The sequence below is a fragment of the Nymphaea colorata genome, chromosome 3 (assembly GCF_008831285.2).
Source record: "Nymphaea colorata isolate Beijing-Zhang1983 chromosome 3, ASM883128v2, whole genome shotgun sequence".
In the NCBI taxonomy this organism is placed as follows: Eukaryota; Viridiplantae; Streptophyta; class Magnoliopsida; order Nymphaeales; family Nymphaeaceae; genus Nymphaea; species Nymphaea colorata.
Window position 1 is genome coordinate 944,635 of NC_045140.1, and position 19,696 is coordinate 964,330.

The 19,696-nt window shown below is 37.5% G+C and overlaps 1 protein-coding gene and 1 long non-coding RNA gene across 3 annotated transcripts; one reads left to right on the forward strand and one right to left on the reverse strand.

Moving 5' to 3' along the window:
- The first annotated feature begins 1 nt into the window (after window position 1).
- LOC126409936 (uncharacterized) lies at window positions 2–2,872 on the forward strand. The gene is made up of 2 exons (XR_007572886.1): window positions 2–195; window positions 1,420–2,872. It is a non-coding gene; the product is annotated as an uncharacterized LOC126409936 (long non-coding RNA).
- LOC116250522 (diamine oxidase [copper-containing] 1, peroxisomal) lies at window positions 2,663–19,328 on the reverse strand. 2 transcript variants are annotated; one of them, XM_031624201.2, is made up of 12 exons: window positions 18,749–19,328; window positions 17,572–17,687; window positions 17,188–17,493; window positions 13,032–13,144; window positions 12,610–12,940; window positions 12,294–12,509; window positions 11,948–12,184; window positions 8,745–8,930; window positions 7,870–8,010; window positions 5,438–5,706; window positions 3,902–3,983; window positions 2,663–2,993 (listed from the first exon to the last, which is right to left on the reverse strand). In XM_031624201.2, the coding sequence occupies exons 1-12, from the start codon at window positions 18,987–18,989 to the stop codon at window positions 2,874–2,876; spliced, it is 2,358 nt and encodes a 785-aa protein (XP_031480061.1). In that variant the 5' UTR covers window positions 18,990–19,328; the 3' UTR covers window positions 2,663–2,873. The 2 variants fall into 2 exon arrangements, with proteins under 2 accessions (XP_031480061.1, XP_031480060.1); XM_031624200.2 differs by having other exon boundaries at window positions 17,572–17,690.
- Window positions 19,329–19,696: the final 368 nt, after the last annotated feature.

Below are 19,696 nucleotides of genomic sequence, written 5' to 3' on the forward strand. Positions count from 1 at the left end.
GTTGAGTTTACCAAAAGAAAAGTTCAGATCAAGCCTTGAAGACGCAAACTCACTTGTCATACATCTGTTTGTGCACCGAGACTTGCCTAATGCAGCTGAAGAATACATGATGGTCTTCTTCAACGACATTTTGCTGCCTATCATGTGGTGTTTCCTGAAACTCACCCGCCTTCAATATGTTCATACTTCAATATGGTTGTAAAGTTATCTGCTACTTTATTGCTGCTTCCTTTCTTTCTTCTTTCATCTTTGGTACAAAAGGTAGGACTAGGAATAGCCAACTAACGTTCTGTTTTTTCATCACAAAAAATTGAAACGAAGAAGCAGTATTAGAGATGTGAATTTTTTTTCTTATAGCGAGGCTAACACAACCATGGAATTCTAGGCATGAAAAACGTGTGAATACAATGGCAGTGGGCCTGCAAATTTTTCAGTTTCTGAACTGTCTTTAGCGTGGTAGGCTGGTTCCATGGTGGTAATCACAATAAGAATGACATTATTCGCCCTTAGCTTTAATGCATAACCTAGTGCTCCATGTATACGTTCAGATTTCCACCTAAAATCACATGTAAAAGAGAAAAATTGGGTTACCACAGAATCAAGAAAGGGAAAAAAATGTATATGTTCTGTTGTTGACCCTTAGTATTCATTTCTCATTCCATGCCCCAATCACCACTATCTCCTCACAACTCGTTTATAAGGAAAGAAGGTGGTAGGAAGGGCTGATTCATATTGCTGTCGATTTTCCATATTCTAGCTCAAATATTTTCCCCTTCACATGAAAGGCTGAGACTTGGCCATATCTACATGATTGACTATTGTATTTTAGTGTTTGTATATTTGTAAATGGTTTGTCTAATTTCTGAATGTATGCTGGTTGAAGTAATAGGAATGCCCTTATGTGGGTAGGATGCATTTGTGCATGAAGCTAAGTGTGGCCTGGGCCAAATTTATTCCATTTGTTTAGATACATGCAATGACTAAGAACTATTTGCCAAGCATGCTTAGGTTTGACCATTCGCATATGTTGGCCGTGTTTACAATTGTGTCTCTTTCTTAAAAGTGACCCAATTTGCTAGTAGTGGATGTACGCATCTAAGGAACAATAGATTACTTTTTTGCACTATGCATGCCCCTTATATCAAGACTAACTGCTCTGTAAGAGGAAGTATTGTGAGGCTAAATCTGCCGTACTTCATGTTAAGAGGATCAACATCAATGTCTATTCAAGACATGACTGGAAGTCATGTAAGGTATAGGAAAAATTTAATGTCTCCATGGACTCGCATAAATAAGGAACCTTGGATTTGTTTGGTTGTCTTGTTTGCGCATGAGTTGTGTAACACAATAAGTTTTCTCATTCCAATGGAAGCATATTCTGTGCTAACTCTTTCTAATTGTGCATATTGTCCATATCAGATCACAGGACATGGGCATGCTACATTGTTTTCACCTGGGAAACTTCTTCCTAAATACATTAAGAGAAAAGTTTTATATGCACTGCTAATTCGATAGAGTCAACCTCTCTCCCCTGCAAAATCTCCAAGGATGAAATAGAAGACAAGTTTCCATCCCCCCTGCCTCAGGGGCATAATATACCTAGTTGGGCTAAGAGCACATCTTTAGTTTGATTCCCGTGGGTGGTATGTCTCTGCAACTTAAGTGGTAGAGCACGAAGCTCAAGTTGAAAGATGCTCCACTGTACCACTGATGCCGACACAGCCTAAAATGCCAGAGGCAGGAGAAATGAGGGGCTTCCCAACTTGTTCTAGGTGGTGGGTACTTGGATGTATTCTCTAAAACGTGCATTTCACTTGCAAGGAAAGCTTTAAGTCTTTGCTTATCTTTTTGCTACTGATTTCTCCTCCAAAGGAAAGGATAGATTCCCATTTGAGCCCTTACCTGTCTGCATTTACCTGGCATATAGGAGTACATGTTTCTTAGCACCTGCCCCAAAACTTAGACCGGAGCATGAGAACTGAGAGCGAAGAACAGTAACATGCTCTGGCTTTTTTCAATACAGCTATTTTCCAATTCTAAGGGCGAGACAACTTAAAACAAATATCTTTTTCTAGTTGACAGGCTTCAATTGAAAGCTTTGCATTTACCCAGTAAAAGAAGAATTAGAACTTGTGGGACACGTCCTTAAGATTAGGAGCAGAAGTTTGATCCCTAAAGCATTCGTTTAAATTGAATTATTTTTTAAGCAATAGGTTTCTCGAACATCTTCACAACAGCCACTTTTTGAACGTGAAAGAAATAGGCCCATACACTTCCGAGGAAGGTCTGTGTGGGGTTTTGTCGGGCAAGAACTCTCGAAGTGGGTTCGCTTGAATGGTTTCGAGACCCTTCTATCTAGGGCTGAATTTGTCCCATGTTATGATGAGCGCAGACCACACATATTTCAGATGCAATACAGATTCTTCTCGTGCAGCAAATGACGGTTAGTGCAACTGGTCAGGGCAGGGTGGCGTGTTGAACGCATGCCATCTGTTCTATTTATGGAGGGCGCTCTCCTGATGGAATTGAGGAGTGTAGGTTTGGGTTGCGGGTGCCCTTATCGTTGCCAATGTGACTGGATTTTAACTCCACTCTCTCTCTCTCTCTAAAAAGATTTGAGTTGACGTTGGAGTTCGGAAACCTTTAGATGTGATAGTGCCTCTGACTTAAATGTCCTAATTTTTTCATTTAATCCAGCTTTCCAAAAGATCACACAAAGTAGCATCGACTCTAACCAGTACCCATGGTATTTTAAGGCAGAGGAAGAACATCTGTAGGACGACTGCATAAAGATGACATCATAAAAGCAACCTGGAAACAAATTTAGGGTCACAGTGCACAAATAGTTCATGTTGATCACTGAAAATCTACTCTCAAAGTTTTGAAACCAGTCCGTTCTGCATAGGCTTTGCAACTCCATTGTCCTTTATATCTGTATCACAAGGAGATGGTGGGACATCAACTGCTGGTGAGCAATTGAAGAAGCCATGGGGCTGCATACAACAATTTGATGCTGTTAGAAATGGATAACTGCAACACACCAAAGCCCCTCGACCTTCCCTTGAGATGAAATGGTTATACTGCTCTCAATGGGAAGGATAGAAGGGATAACAATACAAAAAGAATGTTGCATATGCATGATATATAAGCATGACAACATTCAATGGAAGATCTGGTCCATGGATTGAAGCTTTAAATTTCAAAGGTCGGTGAAGAAATCACCATTTTGTAAAAAAAAAAAAAGAAAAAGAAAAAAGAAAAGAGGAATTGCCAAGAATTTGGGAGAAGAAAAGCTCTATAGTACAATCTACCACAAGCTATCGAAGGTTGGTATACACAGGCCAAACCTTTCACCACCACAAAGTCTTAGCTGAATGTAAATGCAAAAATGAATTAAGTCCCTAAACCATGTCCTGCACCTATCCTGCAGGATTTCTCTTTTCACCAGGTTGGCACAAATATGACAGTCACCGTGAACCTACATTTCTAGCGAAATGGAACATCTATGTTAGAAAAGAGTATTGCACCATAGATTGTGTGTGTGTGTCTGTGTGCACAGGATTTTTCTTTACACCAGGTTCGCACAATATGACACTGGGAACCTAGATTTCTAGGGAAATGGAACATCTATGTTAGAAAAGAGTATTGCACCATAGTTGTCTGTGTCTGTATGCGTAGATTGGTATTGCACTTAGGTCAGGGTTCTGCTTTCGGATTCTAAAATAAAGCTGAAGAAAGAGATCTATAAAATTTTCTCAAAATGGCGAGTAAAGAGAAGTGCATCATGGATTTGGCAAAGAAATCAATACCTATATGACTTCTGGGAGCAAATGCATGCAATTGATACAAAGGAATAAGAAGAAAAAGAAAGAAATACTGGATCTTAGCAATACCAACATACCAGTAGCATAAAACCTAGTCTGTCCACAGGCATGACAGGCCAGTCCTCCAATCGAGGGATGTGTGTGATTCCAAAGACATACCTGAAATGGATGATCAACGTGATTTTAGATAGTTCACAATGTGGCAATAAATATTTGAAATAGTTAAATCGGCTAAATGGCTAGGACCTAGGTCATTTCAGGATCAGCTGGTCACTAACCAATATCAGCATTAAGAGAAGATTAGATAGATTATTTGTCTACAATGAAATGCAATCCATGCTGCTAGAAAAGTTAACATGAATGCATACAAGACACTACAGATTTCCAGCTGCTGTGAAGATCAAGTTGCACTATCCACATGATAGCATGAGTAACAAGTTTAAACCACAATCTGAGGAGTCCACTGTCATCTTTTTCTTCCAAAATGAGTTTCAGTAAAAAGAACAGACAAGTTTGCGCACAAAGCATCCACTAGAAAGAAAACCACAAGTACCAAAATAGGAAAAAGAAAAAGAAAAAAAACACGACAGAAACAAATTAAGGAGAGGGCAGAAAACCGAAAAAACCTAGCTACTAGTGGATCTTCAGAAAGCCACAGCCTTGGGGGATCTAATCTAGCCAAATCATGGCCTTCTGATTTTCTTTAAAAGAGGACCCAAGTGCCAGATGATTAATCAAGACTATTGAATTTGTTTGTTGTGGCCAACATAACTGAAACATCTTTACTTCAAGCCAAAGAAACCATCAGAAAGCAAAGTTTGTAGCAGCAGGAACTTTTTCCCTTTGACACTCATTCAGGGAGCAAAAGCAACTAGCTGCATCCAGGAAATTATTTTGTTGTGCTAACGACATTAACAACTGAAAAATTTTATCTATAAAAATAAGAAGTATAACAATTAAGAACAGTAAACAACTTTCCAAATATAAAATTTTGTTTTCTCCTTCAGTTATAGACTAAAAATTCAGTGTTTTATGTATCGTTCAGTATAGCAAATAAGTAATGATTAATCATAACTCTGGGAGAAACCAACACTGTACACCCTCCAACAAGTTTAACGGACGTAAGTATCCTGTGTCAGGTATCACTTATGATACACCATCTATCTTACTTTTCAGGACAATATGCAAGGTCCATTGCTTTATACCTCCAAATACATAAAGAGTACAGGAACTTTGGGTTTTTTTTTTGGTTCCTCTTTGCACTCTGCAGTTACATATATTATGGGCAGGCTTGGACTTCCATTTTTCTTTCTCGTCTCCTTTTTTTTTTGGAAGCCTATAGTTGCCTCAAAATAAAAAAAAAATGTTCTTATTAAATTTTCTTTAATCTTGTACATGTTAATTATTGGGAATGATTCAGGTTAAGTTTTAATTACCGTGTGAAAATTTTCACACTACTCTAAAATATTTTTTAATCATTGTACACTTAATATTTTACGAGATTGAAGGTGTTATGTCTTCTCTCACAATAAAATAAGGAAAAAATAGCAGCAAATGCTTGGCCTTCTGCCAGATCACATAAAATAAATAGCATAAGTAGAAGTAGAACTAACCAAAGAACAATATCTGTTTCCTCAAGGGGACGATTTTGTTGCACCCATGTGGCTAGCCCTTCACCAGCGCGTGGATTTTGATTAGGAAACTCGCCTCCAGGATACCTTTCTTCACGATTATAAGCTGTGACCCAGAGGTTGTGCTTCAGGAAGGCAGCCCTTCGCAAGAACTTTGCTTCAGAACCAGCCAAAGGCAAGCAATTTGAACCAGGCATCAGTTTATAGCCAGTGAGTTGTCCTGTTCGGTTTACAGCTCTTGTATTTCGAATCTATAGACGCCAAAAAATCTTCTTAGAAACTTCTTATGCTTCCAGATAGCAAAATAGTGCAACCCTAAGATAACTAATTAAATTCAAGAAAGCTAATGATGAGGCAGGAGGCAGGACTGGGTTCATGTGAAACCAATAAAATAAACTGTAATAAGTATTTTCCAAATCTAAAGTATATACCCATCTTCTTAATTTAAGGTATTGAGTAAACAATTGACATTTGTATACAGAAAAACTGCTCAAATTATCAACAATGGTAAATCTACTTCAGAAAACTCAACCAAAAGATTTTCCTGTGAAATGCCTCTTAGCCATCATACATTTCCTCAAAGTAAATTACCAATTACCTTCTTTATTGAAGAGAAGCTTCTTGCATGTATGACCCTTTTGTTCCTTAACAAGGCAACTTATTCCAGCTGCCAAAGCAATTTTTCCATTTTATTTCCCAAAGGCATTTACTTAGTTATATTCTTTCTTTCAAGTGCATCTTGACAGTTTCAAACTTTCAACTTTCATCCATGAAATGGATGGTCATGTGAAAACATAGGCTCTTTCATGTGCCACTGTCATCAATTGATAGGGTGCACACTGAACACATACCATGAAAGCCCGACCTTGGGCCTTGTAAGCTTGCCTCAATTACAAATATCAAGGATTATAACACTGGTCAAAGCTTGAACACACATGCTCAGTCAAACAACCTATCTATGTAAAAGGAAAAAACCATGAGCATAGACATTCCAATAGTAGGATGTTAGATATTAAACCAGAATCTAACATTACTAAACATCAAATTTTGATTAGCAAATGAATTTGGATTAGATATAGGATTTTCCTAGATGAATTTTATGATATCCTAATCTGATTATAAGTAAAAAAAAAAAAAAAAATTGCATTGCATATTGCAATTTGTACATCCAAATCCATACCCAAATCCAAGACTGATTACCAATAGCAAGTTTAGTGGGTGGGATGCTGGCTACACTGGACCTGAAATGGATCTACTTATCTCCCTACAAGAGAGGAAGAGGGAAGTACTGCCAAGACCTACAATTGTTATTATCTATCCCAGGATCTGTATATGATTACCTTCACTAGCAGGACCCTGTATAAGCAAATCATAGAGGTATCCATGTTCTGGATGGCAGCTGAAGAACATTTTTTGAAGTCGGTCTTTGGTCCAGCGAGGCAGATGTCTGGCTTACAGTAGTGAAAGGAGAAGAAAGGTTTCCTCTTTTTTCTGGGCAATGGATGCTATGAGCTCAGGAATAAGAATGACAGATATCTTATATAGTGCATAAGAGTCACTTTTATGGTTATCTAGCAATAGTTAAGCTAGCACCTTACTGACAGAAAGAACTAGTGAGCACCAATGGTGCAAAAAGGCAGCGATGACTTTACAAAAACAGATAAAGCAGGGATTCTTTTGCGAAATAATCAATAAGGCAGGGATTGTCTTGCAAAAATCCCATTTTTTCATCAGCTCAATTGCATGGATCACTTGGTCATAAAACTACGGTGGGGATAAAGCCTATCTCAAGTGGTCAGCTATTCAACTTTTTTGGTAATTATTACTCATACACCTAACAATCCAACAATCAGGCACAAATCTGCCTTTAATATGATATTTGTGTCATTTTTAGACAGCAAATCGGATGAGTTAACAATGAAGGTTTAGAATCATTTCATGTGCTACAGAACAGAAACTTCTCCATTTTCATTCTAAGTTGTTTTAGAATACATGATAAGATGAACATTTAGATAAAACTAAGACCCTTTTTTTCACATCCTATGGGTCAGAATTTCTGCATTTCTTTCCCATGTTGCTTTACATTACAGGACAAGATAAATATCTAGCTAAACTGATTACCTTCTGTTTATCAAAGTAAATTTCAAAAGTTTATGCCTATTGCCTATTCGTTTCCCATAAAAAATACTTTGATCCACAAACCAAAGGAGGGAGAAATAAATGATACAGTCCGCAAATGATATGGACACATTTATGTTTTTAGATACATAAAGGCAAGTGATAAACCTCAAAAGACAAGAACACAATTTCATTTGTAACACACAAACAAGTATCACTGCTTAATTGTTTTCCAAGAGGAGAAAAAGTTCAAATTTAATGACAAGTAAATAAATAGTGCAACAGGCAAATCTTACAATCCAGTGCCGAGCAGTCAAAGGATTACAGTCAGACATCGCTTGCAATTCAGATCGAAGCAGCTTTTCTTCTGCATAGAATGCATTATTGTGAATATTTTCCTTCCCAGGCTCTTCGACCATAACGTTGAGTTCCACAACCTAAAAGAACACCACATAGGAGCATGAGTCATATTATCTGCAGTTACGGGTTTCTCCAATGAAAATGGATGGCCAAATGTCATACTTTTTCTTAAAAAGTACATAATGTAATGGTCATAATATCTGATTATAAATTTTGCCTTTTTCATCTTTTTAGTACTGTCTAAAGGCGCCTAGTACTATTGACTGCTTTTGACTACATTGAAGGAGGAACCTACTTCCCTCGCTTGAGTAAAGGATTATGCATGGATAGGCAATAGTAGCAGGCATGCGTCAGCAGATGCCTTTAGAGTATTCTATGAAAGCATGAAAGATATATGATATCCAATTTAGAACTATTACACTTTTGTACTTTAATGATTATTACACACATAGCCATAATATGCATATAAAAAGCTAATACAGGGTGATGCAATAAGTGCAAAACTGTGGCCACAACGTCTCACTCTGGAGCAGATGATAAACTTCCAACTTTCAGAAGCTTTACTTGCAAAGTACCTCTTTTCATTGGTTTCTAATGATTAAATATTCATTAGCTTAGGTATCACCGCTTTTCCAAAACTACTTGTTTCTCAAGAACATGAATGCGCCAGTACTGCTAAGCAAGCATTATTCAGCCAGATAAAAGAAAAATGAATCATGCATGTTTCCTTATTTCATCTCTCCTATTTACTAACCTAAGTTGTCAAAAGGAGGTATCTGGGAAATGAAAAATGAAGAAAAATCAAACCTACCTGATTGAAAGTCTCACCAGGCTTACAATCAACTGCCATATCCATACGAGCGACAAAGAAATGTTGATGAACTGGTGCATATAAGCCTGGGGCAATTGTAGTACCATATTTTCTATACTCGCCAGGTTGTAAAGCTCCTAAGCTCAAAATACCTGTAAGCTTAACTTCTGCCTCAATTTTCCCATCCTGAAACAGAAAGGAAGCAGATCTCATTTCAAAGCCCAACTCCACATGTTCCTGAACAGCAAAAGAAATGACTAAAGAAGATTCTGTAGAGGAGAACATTTATAAATACTTAGCTACTCAATCCATAAAGAAATAAAGAAGGTCCAACATAAATAAGATTCCAGATTCATTGAAACAAGGAGACTTGTAAACTCAAAATGAGTAAATAACTTAAGAAAAAAGCACAAGCATTTTTTGTTTACAATTTATCCTTCACCATCTAAAATTGGTCCTAGAAGAGAAACTTGGTTGCCCTTCTAGTATAATGAGAAAACATTAGCAGCATTATGTGGAAAAGTATATAAAGAGCAGCCAAATATTTCCAGTATATAATTAGCCATTAAATGTTTCATACGAAACATATCAATAATAGCACAGCTGCACAAGAACCAGATTTATAGTTACAAAAGGTCATAACTAAATAAGATAGCAAACTAACTTCAAATCTGTAGGAAAACCAATTACTGTTTTCACTGAAACAATGACTAGCAGGTTCTGTGTTTTCAGCTCAGTTAACAAGCTAAACACAGATATTAATACTGTCAATGGAACATGGTTGATGAAATATCTTTTCAAATTCCTATATTGTTTGTTATTTGTATTTTGCTGCTCATGTTAGACAAGTATTTCTTTTGCAAGAATCCATGTCCTTGCACCATAAAATGCAAGAATAGACATCAGTGCACCAGGAAGTACAAGAATTAAAGAGAAGCATGATGGCAGAATATTATCACAACTTTTATCTGGAATTCGATGGAACGTGCATAAAAGCTAAATAGATCAAGGCAGCAGATATATGTACTTTCATGTTATTGAGCATGCCTCTCTGCAACTACAAAAGACTGTAGTACCTGCAGACAATCAAACTTCTTAGATATTGTAGTTTCCTCATGTAGGAAAAAGACATTGAAGATGAGAATGTCCTAATAAAAAACAGCAAAGGCATGCCATGAAAGTATGCAGGGGCATTCACTAATGACAAACTACTCTCCCACATTTGAATTCACTAACCATCAGTACGACCAGACTTGAGATTGATAACTCTTAGCGCTACTGAGCAGCAGAGGAATGGCTGAGTTTGAACTTTAATCGACCAAGAGAAATGTGTCTGTATATATATATATATATATACACACGCCCATAAAGACTAGTAATCTTATTCCTTCACAAAGCAGCAGAGGCCTGACTGAGTTTGAATTTCAACAGACCAAGTGAAATGCGTCTGGGTTCAAAATTTATGCAAGTAAACAAATTTTCACACACGCACAGACACATTATGCACGTGTGTGGGTGTGTGTGATGACTCTCAACTTATGATATTCCCTGCCCTGCAGCTCAGGGCCCACAGTCTTAGTTTACAATCTAGATCACATACAGCCTGTTGTGAACCAGAATTTGACTCCTATTCAAAAAATTCTTATGTCATTTCTAATGTCCCAGTTGACCAGAGATCTAACAAAGTGATGCACAGACTTCAGACTCCTTTCAGTTTCAACTAAATCTAACACCTATTTCAATTGGATTGACTCCTCAGATGCAATTGCTATTCTGGTTCGGGTTGATATGTGTTCCGAAAGTCAATCCACTGACAGACCGATCAATAAAGCACGTATCCTACATAAAGCTTTTACCTAAAGGATACCTAAAAAATTGCACAAACAAGAAAACTAATGCCACTCTGAACAAGCAGAAAAGGCCATTGCACATGATGCAAGTAAAGAATCTAAGTCAACAAAACCAACAACATCATGGATACCCATTCCTGACTTTGTAACCAAGGTCAGATGACCTAATACCAAATTCTGCCACGCAAAATCTCTCATGCAAATCTGAACAATCAAGGCAAACTTGTGTGAAACTGTAAATAGATGAGGCTCTCAGCGCAACAATGAAACGAGCTCCCACTGCCTATATGAATCTAAAGAGAACTTGCATCAAACATATCCATTATTGTACGGAACCACGCTAAGGGATTCTGATAGCATAAATCCAGTCATCAAAAGGCTAGTGGCTTGGGGAAATGTTTAAGAATATCTGATTGTTGTTTTCAAGCACTAAGGTGAGCACAGATGCCAGTTTAGACGAGAAAAAACTTTGTGTTAAGAATTAAGATATTTTATTAATTATCTGTTTTTGTAACCTCAGGATTATATCTGAGAACTATATCTGCAAGATTAAAGAAAACCAGTTAATTTTAACCATGAGGAACATCAATGAGAACAATTAAATCCAGATTTTAGTGACTGGAATTTCTCTATAGTCGAAAATGTGCACAATTGCACATACATTTGGAATGCAACATGTAAAAACAGAATGTGAAAGAGGCAGCTTCCTACACCCTCCACATTAATCTGTTGCATTTGGAAATTATGCATCAATTTCATTTATATAATTAAAAAATATCCATACAAGGATTGTGAACAGTAACATTTCAATTGGTCCAATGTTTTTATCAAGCTATTTTATCTTGTATTTTTGACACTTACAAAGTGACAAATGAGATCATCACAACATTCGACTATGAACTAAGATCAGTACATCAGCAATTATGTGTTCAGTTCTCGAAGCACAGGAACAGGTTCACAGACCAGATTCACATTTAATTGCATAAAACATGGGGTGAGAAACTCACCAGCTATCTCCTTTTCAGCATGTTCCACCCTTTGTGAGTCACACCCTAGGACTCAACAGAATGAGAAGGCCCAATAAAGTAAATAGCAACATGGATTTATCAGAAAAGGAATGAGAGAATTGACACATTATTTTAAGTGGAAGCAACAAACAATTTGATTGAGACAGCTGATTGATAGAGATCTTTAGGGTACAAAGGATTTTATGGACATGAGGAACATCATCGCTGTTCATTTGTTAATTTCCAGTTGCCTATAAAGTGGTACCAGAAACTAGAAAGATCACAATGATATAGAAACTGTCAAAAGAAAATTCCACCCGTTTTAGTATAAGAATTAATGACTTGCCTGATAGAAGTGCCAAAAGAATCCATATTCATAATTTGCAACAGTACATATAAATGATACAGACAGACGCCTGGATCGCCTGACTTCAGCTAATCCTGTCCTCCAGTCTTGATGCTTCCACAAAATTCCAAAATCTTCTTCATGCAAGCAGACACAATTCTCGATTGTCTCCACACCCCCACTGAAATTTGTAAAATGGGCATCAAAGTATTTGATAAACCCCAAACAGTCACACCCCTACATGGTAAATTAATAATATAAGCTTATACTTGATTGGCTGAATGCAACAATATGCAGCACACTAAATCAGTAATTGATTAAGAAGTGCATACTGAATTAAGAGTACCTTCTTAAGAGAGTGAGCATTTTTGCCCAAGCCATCTTCCCCAGCATCAAATGCATTTTTTCGATAATGAGGGTCATTTGGATCCCCATATGGAACAACCATTTCAACAAAGCTCAACCTATGCGCCACAGACCTCCGTCCACGACTACCATCAATATATGCAACAGAGTAGATAACCAAACCCTCCCTGGGTGTAAAACCAATTCGAAAATTCCACTGTACAACATGAAGTCAGAAAGAGATTAAGAACTTAAAGAAGATTGAAAAGTCGAACTTTTATGAAATGGACCAAATTAACATGTTAAAAAAAGGTAACCTTTTGCCACTCCACGAAGTATCCATTAACACGAAAACTAGGACCTTCTGGCTGAATAATTTGCAATGGTTTTACATCACTTCGGTCAACACCTCCTCTGGTTTCCCCAGGGGTATAATTTCTTAAAGGATCAGCTGGAGGCAAAGGAACAAGTTTACGGTCTTCAAACTCAATAACCTCCATATTTTGCATGTCAACAAGTACATGTATGCCTTCAACTGGGCGTGCATATCCATTCTCCATTGGGCAGTCACTCTCAGTTCTGCAGAAAATAAGTGGCTTTGCAAGCCGACGGCTAGGGGCATCTGCTTCACTATGGTAACCAGCACACCTGCAAAGGATTGTCACAAATACAAGTAGGTTAAAATCCAGAAGAGAAAATGACTCGATCAAAAGATGTAAGCAAACATCTAGGATCCTACCATGGGTCCACCATAACAAGATCCATGTCTTCTATTCCCCTTTTCTTCATGGCTTCCCTGAAGGGTGGGTAATCCTTAACAACAGCTTCACATTCAGCATATTCCTCTGCATCCTGTAATCATGGTTAAAGATGACAGAAAATGCAGACCATAAGCAAATGAATCTACATTGCCTTAAGTTGGTGGCATTTAGAGCTGATAGAAGGACCTATACTAGTTCAAAAGCAATATCAACAATGGAAACTCATATGCATGAATGGCCATACTATAACTGTAAAGACAAGGAAACAGGAAATATACTTATAAAGGGTCTATACTAGTTAAACGACAATATCATATATAGGAATCATATGCATGACTAGTCATAGTCATACTGTAACTGTAAAGGGGACAGGTAGCCTCAATTAGCAGTCTAGCAAAGAACTGGACACCTAGTCTATAAAATTTTCTTATTTCAGAGGAACTTATATCTGGCATGAAAAAAGGTAGACAGCTGCCTATCGATGAAAATAATACAAGTTCCAGTTCGCCACCAAATCCATGATTTAGTCAAGAATTTCATAGGATCCATTAGGCAATATGATATCCTGATGCTTCTGGGTCTCAAAAATGCAAATTATGAGATCATATAATGCATGAAGGGTCATATGAATGTCAATGACATATTGCACGTCTGAGTTCTACCATGGAAAATACAACTCTACGCCTAACTATTTGTGTTAAGAGAGAGACAAATTTCTCAAAAAAATAAATGAGTATATATATATATATATATATATATATATATATATATATATATATATATATATATATATATAGGGAGAGAGAGAGAGAGAGAGAGAGAGAGCGAGAGAAAGAGAGAGAGAGAGTGAATAGTGACTCCAGCTATCCAAAGTCTCCCAGCCCACTCATGAGGGCCGTCCGATCTATTATGAGAAAAACAAGGAGAAAAATCTATGAAGTAAGCATACAGGTTAACGAAAATGCTCGTTACCCTTTTTTCTTGTTTTTCTCTCAATCATCCATCACAATGGATCAACAACTCTCATGAAGGACCTGCGTGACTTTGGCTATCCAGAGTCACCATTCAATTTTTCCTATATATACACACACACACATGCTGGAAACCTATATCACATGGGTGCTTCTAAATGGCTACCGCACCTGTGTCGATGCTGGTGCTGGTGCTTATCCGACACAGCACATCCAGTTAGGTCAGCCAAACTGCCTCAAACTGACCATTTTAAATGTGCACATAACTAAACTATCTCTAATACATAAAGTTTATACGTATATATAGATAAATAAGGCTAATAAACTGTTAAATAGCTATCCAACAAATGATTCATATGCACACACGCACACACACACACACACACACGTGTGTGTGTGTATATATATATATCGCCACACCCCATGTTTTAAGGCCTCACCTAGGCGTAGACTAAGCGTGAGTCCACACCCATCGCCTAAGTCCACCAATTAGGTGACGGGACATGTGTTGGTGCCTGGGCACGCCTAGTTCATGGAAAAGTGAAAAGTCACATTCCCTTTCATTTAAAGTTTATTAATTGAGTATACATTGTTATGTACTTTATTTTGTATTGATTACATACTTTTATGTTGATTATGCCGTTATATGTATGCTGTTATATGTATCTACTGTATACTGTTAGTCACTCAGTCCGTTATATAGTATCGTGTTATCTCATACCTGCCATATGTATACATTACTATGGTTATGTTATGTACTTATATCATATAGTTATATGTAATGTTAATTTGTTAGACTTATACCTATTATAGACTTATATGTGTATAATATTATGTACTGTTAGTCTGTTTCGTTAACCTGCTGTTATACCTGTTACATGTATTGTAATATCTGTTATATGTATTGTAATTTGTTGTAATATTGTTATAATACTGGCTGTTATACCTGTTATATGTATTGGAATACAATTTGTATTCCTGTTATGTGTATTGCAATATGTGTTATATGTACATACTGTTATGTACAGTCTGATGTACCTGTTATATAGTGTTGCAACAACCTATTATATGTATATACTGTTAGCCTCTTATATAATATGTAGTATTGTGATACCTAGTATATGTATACATTAATATGGTTATGTACTTATATGTATTATTATTGTTATGTACTTATATGTATACTATTATGTACTGTTAGTTGTTTTATTATATTATGTCTTTTTTTAAGTACAAATAGACTAAAGCCTTCTTGCGGATTTACATTCCTTCTTCTAGAGATTAGATTTAGTTTTTTTTTCTTGTATTAGATCACATTTAATGAATAATATTAAACTTCTTCTATTGATTTTGCATATTCAATGAAGTCAACAATTAAATTTTTATTGTTTAAGTTGATTATGCTTGTTGTATTACTATTCTCCACATTTCAAATATTAATAATAGACTAATAGTTAATCAAAATAACTTGTCATATTAACATAACTTAAAAAATTAAAAAAAATTGGTTTGCCTAGGCTCGCCTAGACGCGCCTAAGCGCTAGGCGCTGCCTGCTTGGGTGCCTTGACAACATAGGACACACCTGCACCTAAATTTTTTTGGCCGCATCCGCACCCCACACCCATGTGACATAGCTGACAACGTTTATCCAATTAATGCAACATGATATATATATATATATATATATATAAACAATGACTTTGGCTATCCAATGTTACTCAGCATCTAACCAGGGCCATCCATCTAAAGCGTATGGATAGTTGATAGAAAAATAAAAAGGCAAAGGTGTGAACTAATACTAGATGATGAAAATGCCCAGCACCTTTTTCTCTCTGTTTTTTTCTAAAATGTTGATCATGTTGGGTAGAACGACCTGGTTAGATGGCTGGATGACTGAAAAATTAGAATCAACATTCAATTTCCCTATCTCTCTCTCTCTCTCTCTCTCTCTCTCTCTCTCTCTCTCTGCTTACATACTTGTGAGTCTATGACATTCGCTCTTATATATATATATATATAAGAGCGAATGTCATAGACTCACAAGTATGTAAGCACTGATAGAAGCTATAGCAGGACACCAATTTTCCATATAATCAAACAGACGAGGTTGTTGATGGAGAATGAATGAATGATGTTGAAGAACATAACTAAAATTAAGGAATCATAAGACCAATGAGTGATATAGTTATTTTTATCAAATTTTATTTGGTAAAAAAATTAATTTGAACTTCAAGAATTTGCAAGTAGAGAGTTATTATAGTTCATAATTTCCAATATGAAGTACATTAATTGTCAATTACATTAGTTTCATTTGCTTTATATGCGATTTACTTCATGATTTTGATCTGCTATGCTGGCATGCACTTTAACATGATTACAGTGCACAATGCTGTATGCAATTCATATTATCAATAGATGATGTTTTTTGGTTGTTAATTTTTATTTTTAATTAGAGCATGCTTTTCACAGTATACATCCTTGACTGTTATGTGTTTTTCAATACTAACATCATTTTATCAAAGCATTATAAATTTTTAATTTTTACTAGTTTTGCTGAACTTTTTGGTGCTTCTTTGATCTTTTGAATTTTTGTAAACTTTTCACGAGAAGTTCCGATCTTTTTTATGATTGGTTGCATGTCTTACTTTGTGATCAAGGGATGTGAATCATAATGTGCATTTTACATCTTGGATAGCAGAAATTGTAAGTGCAAATATGCCAGTGATGCATCTGCGTAACTCTTTTCTCCAGGGGTGGAGCCTAGGGGGGCCTGCAGGGGCAAGGGTCCCCCTTCACATTTTGAAAATTAAAATTTACTTATTAAATTTCTCAAATATGTGAGTTTGGCTCCTGTAAAACTTTTGAAAAATAGGTATTAGCCCCTGTGAATTTTTTTTAAAAATTATAAAATTATATTCAGTGTGTCGCATGACAGTTCAGTGCACCCCCGCGCCCCCTCCCCCCCCAACCAAAGGGCAAAATCCTGGTTCCGCCCCTGCCTGGAAAAAAACGTTAAAGTTGATGTGACATATTGTGGACTTTGCTGTTTTAAAATGAATAGCATCTACAGTGCAAAATAAGGCAATTTTCTAATTTATGTTTTCATTTTTTAAGTATTAAATTTGAAAATCTGCAATAATTATAGAAGAATTGAAACAATACCATTGGAGGCTGCACATCTGGAACCACCTTCGAAGAAATAACCTTTCCCCTGTGATGACCACCACGGGTTGCCGCATGGACTTCAGAAAGTTCAACTATCCATATACTTGTCTCATTGGACTTCTTGTTGTACACGACAAGTCTAGCTCTTCTAGGAGGAAGCTTCATGGGGATCACTGGTCCACCTTTGGTCCTTGGAAGGAGAGAAGGTTGGAAGGGAGGGAAGAAGTAGGCATCAGCTAATGCGACTACACTCTTCTCAGGTTCGTACAACACCACTTCAACAAACCGCATACTATCTCTGACCTGTACTTTTAAAATGTTAATGAATCCATGCCAATGACGTGAAAAAGAAATGAACTCCTCAAGAGTCTAATTCAGCACCTCTGCAGTGGCTCCAGCTGCCCGAACTGTCGCTACTGCTATTGAAATTTCAGCTCCAGACAAAGGATCCAGGGGATGGCTTGTCTGTGCCCTAACCATGGTCTGGATGGGCGCACCTACTTTGACATGGAAAAATAAAGGAAATGGAAGCACTCAAATGCATATTTTGCATAGATGACAGGAAAAAGGAAACTTAATGCACTTAGTCCAGTTGTCTCATTCAAGAAAGATCTTGCCAGACTTTCATATTCAAAAGGCTGAACCAGGATACTAAATAGAACAAAGGAATACCTTGTTTTACGTTTTGCAAAATTAAAAATAAAGAGATTTTCATGAAACAAATACTTTATGAAGGATCCACGCGGATGGAATGGCCGAACGCATGCTAACTGTTCATGGGTACAGAACAACCGATCCAAACATTTTGGGGAATGATGACCACTGTGTAAAAAGTAATAGAAGCGGTAGAAGAATATCAATGGGCGATCGATTTCAACCTTCTAAAACGCAGAAGGGCTATGTGTACGGGTGTGTGCGTGTGGAAGAGAGAAAGAGGGAGAGAGATCAACAAGTTTATCTGTGACATGCATCAAGAAAAAAATTGAATCATCTCGCAAAGAAAATCATTGATGAAAAACGCCTTGATTGTCAATTCGATCATATATATATATATATATCTCGATTCGATTCACCAGTAAAAACTGCAGGAGAAAGTCCATCAATCGGTAAAAATAAACAAGAATTAAAAAAAAAAGGATGAGTACTTCTTGGTAATTAGCATTTTGGTTCAAATTCCACAATTTACATACGTTCTAAGGACGCCTGAATGACATCAACCCTGATAGGAAACCACAAAGAAACAGGGAATTCAACGATCAAGGGCCGGCACACGACAAAACGTCGCATGCATGTAGAAGACGACGTATTCTCCACACCAGAAACAGAACAGTTCTACGCAGAAAGAAGTCTAAGCAATCATAACTGCATAATAAAAAATTTAACCCACGGCTATGGTAGAAATTAAAATTCACCGCGAGTAAAAGGGACCCAAAAACGAGAGGGAAAACATAACTTTCTAGATTTGCATGTACAATTACGGCCAGCAGAAAAAAAAAGAAGCGAAAATGAAAAAAGAAAGATGAAGATGCCGATCAAGAAGAAGGAAACCATTCCAAACCTTTGGGAGCAGATTCGGGAGGTCGTGGCTCGACGATGGGGCTGATCACGCTGCTCAACGCCGTCGCGTGCTTGCTCGGAGGATCGCCACCGTCGGCGACGTCCCACTCAGCGGCCTCCCGTCGTATGGTTGACGCCTCCCTCGGAGGTTGCCGGGCAGAGGCGGAGGAGGCGGAAGAGGGCGGTGGTGGTGCCGTAGATTGGCAGCAGAGAAGCGACGCCTTTTCCTCAGTTGTGGCCATTGAAGTGGATTTGCAAGCTCACTGAATCCGCCGTAGTAAGTGAAGAGGCCACCACTACCTGACATACAGCACGTCTCTTTCCTCCCCTCTCTCTCTCTCTCTCTCTCCCCCTCCCCTTTCCTTCTCTTTCCTTCTCTCTGGCCTCTCACTTCCTCTCTTTTCACCGGAAAGCAACAACACTCACTACCCAAATCTCCTCCTCCCCCTCCAAGAAGAGCAAGTTTTGCAGATTCAACAGGGGGCGTCCAAAAGGAACTGCGAGACGAGACACCCTCTCTCCTCTATCTCTCTCTCCCTCTTTCTCTCTCTATATTCTGGTTCGCTGCGTGATCCCTCATTGGTTGCATATTTATAGACGAATCACCTCCTTGAGGGGTCCCTTTTTTTTTTATCATTCGGCATGCTTTGCCGTTCATGGAAAACTTGCCGTAACCTTCTCATCTGTTGAACGACAATGACAACCATTTACCGTGTAAGCGGTTGCTGAGCTGCGTCGGCCTTTTCGTCCATCCTCTTTCTGCGATTTACTGCTACAAACCCCATTTATCCGGATAAGTGGGATCAAAATGAGATCATCTGTCACGGAAACGCTGGAAATTCACTGCTTATACCATTTATCTTGACAGGTGAGTACATACCAAAATAAGATCATCTGTCAATGAAACACTGGAAATTCACTGCTTATACCATTTGTCTTGACAAATGAC